This window comes from Oncorhynchus kisutch, linkage group LG11, assembly GCF_002021735.2.
Source record: "Oncorhynchus kisutch isolate 150728-3 linkage group LG11, Okis_V2, whole genome shotgun sequence".
Lineage (NCBI taxonomy): Eukaryota > Metazoa > Chordata > Actinopteri > Salmoniformes > Salmonidae > Oncorhynchus > Oncorhynchus kisutch.
Genome location: NC_034184.2, coordinates 18,334,921 through 18,340,920, shown reverse-complemented (window position 1 = coordinate 18,340,920; position 6,000 = coordinate 18,334,921). Strand labels below are relative to the sequence as shown.

General features: G+C 43.4%; 1 protein-coding gene across 7 annotated transcripts in view; it reads left to right on the top strand.

The window, feature by feature from the left end:
• Nucleotides 1–6,000, top strand: part of LOC109899921 (brain-specific angiogenesis inhibitor 1-associated protein 2) — a 188,141-nt gene that overhangs the window by 146,948 nt on the left and 35,193 nt on the right. For all 7 annotated transcript variants that reach the window (XM_020495555.2, XM_031835406.1, XM_031835410.1 and 4 more), the window contains one exon: nucleotides 1,790–2,026. In XM_020495555.2, coding sequence (XP_020351144.1) covers nucleotides 1,790–2,026 — 237 coding nt within the window. The remainder of the gene's footprint in view (nucleotides 1–1,789; nucleotides 2,027–6,000) is intronic.

The following is a 6,000-nucleotide window of genomic DNA, read 5'->3' as shown; positions in this document are numbered from 1 at the left end:
TCTCTCTCTCTCTCTCTCTCTCTCTCTCTCTCTCTCTCTCTCTCTCTCTCTCTCTCTCTCTCTCTCTCTCTCTCTCTCTCTCTAGTCCACTCTGTAGAACACTGCAACTTAATATGGTATGGTCGTGCCCTCCATGTATAAGACAGCCATAATGAAGGTGAATGAGTAGGAGCAGGGGAACTGAAACAAGCAGGTTGAAGAAGTGTATTGAGAAGAAAGATGAAGAGGCAGACCATCTGCCAGTGGAGTTTATATCATCTCTCTGGCAAGGTGCTCCACAGGCCACACTACCACGCACACAAGACACGGTACATTACCTAGGCAATACTGCCAACTGGGAGCTTAGTCACCTTCTGGCACTGCTATCCGGTCCACCAACAGAGAGAGACCAAGGACGAGCACTCTGATTGGTACACAGAATGCGATAAGGAAGACAACAAGGGTAGACATATTTATGTACGCTATGGACAGAGAGACAAATAGTAACAAAGATTGAAGGATATATTTTTTAAATTTAACCTTTATTTAACTAGACAAGTCAGTTAAGAACAAATTCTTATTTACAATGACAGCCTACACCGGCCAAGCCCTAACCCAGATGACGCTGGGCCAAATGTGCGCCGCCCTATGGGACTCCCAATCACGGCCATTTGTGATACAGCCTGGAATTGAACCAGGGTCTGTAGTGATACCTCTAGCACTGAGATGCAGTGCATTAGACCACTGCGCCACTCGGGAGATATGTCACTTGGATAAATACTGTCTGACAGTCAAACAAATGGGCACACTCAATGTGCTATTTAGAACCTAAATGTGTTCTTTTGCTGTCCTCATAGGAGAACCCTTTTCAAGAACCCTTTTTGGTTCTAGGTAGAATCATTTTGGTTCAAGTTCGAACTCTTTTGGGTTCCATGTAGAACATTTTCAACATATGGTTCAACATGGAACCCAAAAGGGTTCTACATGGAACACTAAAGGGTTCTCCTATGGGGACAGCCAAAGAAAAAAGGGTTCTAAGAGTGTTCTAAGAGTGTTTAAGTTTATGGAGAAATCTGGCAACCCTGCTGAGTACTACAGCCTGTGTTAAACTCAGAATGCTTTAATGAGTGGATGTGGGGGTAAAACTGATCAGAGGTAAGCTAGAGCAGGAAACCCAGAGTTGAGGAGAGAGCTGGAGGAAAGGCCTAGAGGCTACAGATGGTGTCGCAGGCTGCCTTGAGTGTTATAATCCTGGGAGGCTGCTGGTGGACAGCTTTGTGCTGAAACGGCTGCTTCAGCTCCACAGCCAATAGATACCGTAGAAGAGCTGTCAGAGCCGAGAGAGAAAGATGTCTTGGTTTGGTGATATGGCAGAGGGTGTGAGGTGAAGCTCTCTCTCTCATTCTCTCTCTATCTCTCTCTCTTCTCCTTCTCCCTCTCTTTCTCTCCTCTCTCTCGCTCTTTCTCTCTCTTTCTCGCTCTCTCTCTCCTCTCTCTCTCTCTTTCTCTCTGGGATGTGATAATGTAGTTATGTTCTCAATCAGTGAACCTTTCACAGTATAACGATTTGTTTAACAGTTTCTCCTGATCTTTATAACCCTATATTCTTCTGATAAATCTCCTTAAATACACATACCTCACATCACTTACCTTTTGAGTGGGTTCAAAGGAACACCTTGTTAATCACTCCTCTTCCATCACCAGAACATCTCTATATTCACCTATCTCACCCCGACACAATGTCTCACCTCTCACCTTTCACCTGTCTCACCTTTCTCTCCCTTTGTATTTATTTATCACTCTTCTCCAGGGTAAGGACCTTCTAGCCCAAAAGATCCCAGCATGGCAGCAGGCGTGTGCTGACCCTACCAAGCTGCCTGACCGTGCCATGCTCCTGGCTCAGCAGATGACCTCTACAGGGGGTACCCTGGCGTCCGGCTCCCACACTCTCCACGGCTCCAAGGGCAACCTGCTCATCTCTGACCCAATCCCCGGGGCCAAGCCTCTGCCTGTACCCCCCGAGCTGGCTGCACTAATGGCCCAACAGGTGGGTCACTGTTACTAAGATGTTACTGTGCTATTGCCATGGTACAGCTACAGATGTAGGATCTATTTTGATCATTGATAAGGTTCCTGCACAGCATGAAATGTAAACTTGAAGAGTATTCAAGGTTTAAAGGGGATTCTAAAGTTTGTCATTTCCACTTTAAAATGACAGACTTGGTTTGCCCTAATGATAAATGTATCAACCCCTACAATATTTTTCCAGTCATTATATTTCACATAATAATTCACATTTCCTGTTGCTGCAGAATTATTTTCCTGCTGTAACAAAGTGGCTGAAATTAAGATCCTACATCTACATAGAGCTGCTATGGTTTTTCAGCCCTTTTGGTGTGGAGAAACATTCAGCTAATCGAGTGCCACAGGCATCAATTGTTGCTCATTATCACTAATTGTGTTTTTGATTATGAAGCTTTGAAGAGCTTTGTGTGAGTGCCTGTGTTTGTGTACGAACCTCTGTAACAGTGTGTTGCATCAGTGATTGAGTGGGTATTCTTGAGTCTTGAAGCACACAGCACGTATGTGGGCTGCAGCTCTAATGACGAACCTTAATTAAATTAACACCACCAGCTATTCTGTCAGCTAGGTCATTCAAGATTGAGGTCGAAATTGGACGACTGTCCATGTCCTGAGGACATCGGGAAATGCCTTCCAAACTGTCCACTAGGGGCAACAGTGAGCACTATTACCATCCAGTAGACTAGGGTTGTGGATGGGCGTAATCCCATGACTCGTGTTTGATACCAGTAGTGGACAATGTTTTTTTATTTTTGGTTTTATCCCTATCCCAAACCTTAACCCTTTTCTTAACCCTTTGTAATGAGTGCCCGAAAGTAATGTTTTATCCCTATCCCAAACCTTAACCCTTTTCTTAACCCTTTGTAATGAGTGCCCGAAAGTAATGTTTTATCCCTATCCCAAACCTTAAACCTTTTCTTAACCCTTTGTAATGAGTGCCCGAAAGTAATGTTTTATCCCTATCCCAAACCTTAACCCTTTTCTTAACCCTTTGTAATGAGTGCCCGAAAGTAATGTTTTATCCCTATCCCAAACCTTAACCCTTTTCTTAACCCTTTGTAATGAGTGCCCGAAAGTAATGTTTTATCCCTATCCCAAACCTTAACCCTTTTCTTAACCCTTTGTAATGAGTGCCCGAAAGTAATGTTTTATCCCTATCCCAAACCTTAACCCTTTTCTTAACCCTTTGTAATGAGTGCCCGAAAGTAATGTTTTATCCCTATCCCAAACCTTAACCCTTTTCTTAACCCTTTGTAATGAGTGCCCGAAAGTAATGTTTTATCCCTATCCCAAACCTTAACCCTTTTCTTAACCCTTTGTAATGAGTGCCCGAAAGTAATGTTTTAAACATATCCCAAACCTTGCAAAACTGAAAGGGAAAACCACCACATTTAACCATGGCAAGGTGACTGGGAATATGGCTGAATAGAAACACTGTAGTTATTCCCTACATAAGACAAACAGGCAAAATGTCAGTACAGAAACGTATGTGTCAGGGTCTACAGACAATCACGGACTAGAAAGGGAAAACCAGCCACGTAGCGCACAACGACGTCTTGCTCCCGGACAAGCTAAACACCTTCGCCCACTTTGTGGATAACACAGTGCCACCGATGCTGCCCACTACCAAGGACTGTGGGCTCTCCTTCACCGTGGCCGACGTAAGACATTTAACCTCTTGAAGCTAGGGGGCACTACTTTTATTTTTGGAAATAACATTCCCAAAGTAAACTGCCTATTTCTCAGGACCAGATGCTAGAATATGCATATAATTGACAGCTTAGGATAGAAAACACTCTAAAGTTTCCAAAACTGTAAAAAATATTGTCTGTGAGTATAACAGAACTGATGTTTCAGGTGAAAGCCTGAGAACAATCCAATCAGGAAGTGACTCTTATTTTGAAAGCTCTGTGTTCCTATGCATCCCTATTGACCAATGAAAGGGATATCAACCAGATTCCTTTTTCTGTGGCTTTCCTAAGGTGTCTACAGTATATTTTATTCAGCTTGGTTCACTTGTATTCTTCATACTATAAAATAATGCCACGGAATTCTAAGCAAATCTTGTCTGCTAACTATGAAATAACACATATAGAATCATGTAGTAACCAAAAAAGTGTTAAACAAATCAAAATATATTTTAAATTTGAGATTCTTCAAAGTAGCCACCATTTGCCTTGATGATAGCTTTGCACACTCTTGGCATTCTCTCAACTTGCTTCATGAGGAATGCTTTTCCAACAGTCTTGAAGGAGTTCCCACATATGCTGAGCCCTTGTTGGCTGCTTTTCTTTCACTCTGTGGTCCAAATCATCCCAAACCATCTCAATTGGGTTGAGGTCAGATGATTGTGGAGGCCAGGTCATCTGATACAACACTCCATCACTCTCCTTGGTCAAATAGCCCGTACACAGCCTGGAGGTGTGTTTTGGATCATTGTCCTGTTGAAAAACAAATGATAGTCCCACTAAGCGCAAACCAGATGGGATGGTGTATTGCCTCAGAATGCTGTGGTAGCCATGCTGGTTAAGTGTGCCTTGAATTCTAAATAAATCACTGACAGTGTCACCAGCAAAGCACCATCACACCACCTCCTCCATGCTTCACGGTGGGAACCACACATGCAGAGATCATCCGTTCACCTACTTTGCATCTCATAAAGATTTTCGGTTGGAACCAAAAATGTCAAATTTGAACTCATCAGATCAAAGGACAGACAGATTTCCACCGGTCTAATGTCCATTGCTCATGTTTGTTGGCCCAAGCAAGTCTCTTCTTATTATTGGTGTTCTTTAGTTGTGGTTTCTTTGCAGCAATTCGACCTTGAAAGCCTTTTCACACAGTCTCCTCTGAACAGTTGATGTTGAGATGTGTCCGTTACTTGAACTCTGTGAAGCATTTATTTGAGCTGCAATTTCTAAGGCTGGTAACTCCAATGAACTTATCCTCTGCAGCAGAGGTAACTCTGGGTCTTCCTTTCCTGTGGCGGTCCTCATGAGAGCCAGTTTCATCATAGCGCTTGATGGTTTTTGCAACTGCACTTGAAGAAACCTTCAAAGTTCTTGAAATGTTGGGAATTGACTGACCTTCATGTCTTAAAGTAATGATGGACTGTCGTTTCTTTTTGCTTATTTGAGCTGTTCTTCATATGGACTTGGCCATAATATGGACTTGGTCTTTTACCAAATAGGACTATCTTCCGGATACCACCCCTACCTTGTCACAACACAACTGATTGGCTCAAACTCATTAAGCATGTTAACCCTCACAAGGCTGCTGGCTCAGACAGCATCCCTAGCCGCGTCCTCAGAGCATGCGCAGACCAACTAGCTGGAGTGTTTACGGACATATTCAATCTCTCCCTATCCCAATCTGCTGTCCCCACTTGCTTTCAAGATGTTCATAATTGTTCCTGTACCCAAGAAAGCAAAGGTAACTGAACTAAATTACTATCTCCCCGTAGCACTCACTTCTGTCATCATGAAGTACTTTGAGAGGCTAATTAAGGATTATATCACCTCTAACTTACCTGATACCCTAGGTCAGGGATGGGCAATTCCAGTCCTCAAGGGCCTGATTGGTGTCACAGTTTTGCCCCAGCTCCAGGTAACACACCCGACTCCAATAATAAACTAATCATGATCTTCAATTTAGAATGCAATTTGATTAATCAGCTGTGTTTGCTAGAGATAGAGAAAAAGTGTGACACCAAATCAGGCGCTCGAGGACTGGAGTTACCCACCCCTGCCCTTGACCCACTTAAATGTTCTACCACCCCAATAGATCCACAGACGATGCCATCGCACTGCACACTGCCCTATCCCATCTGGACAAGAGGAATACCTATGTAAGAATGCTATTCATTAACTATAGCTCAGCATTCAGCACCATAGTACCCTCCAAGCTCATCATTATGTTCGGGGACCTGGGTCTGAACCC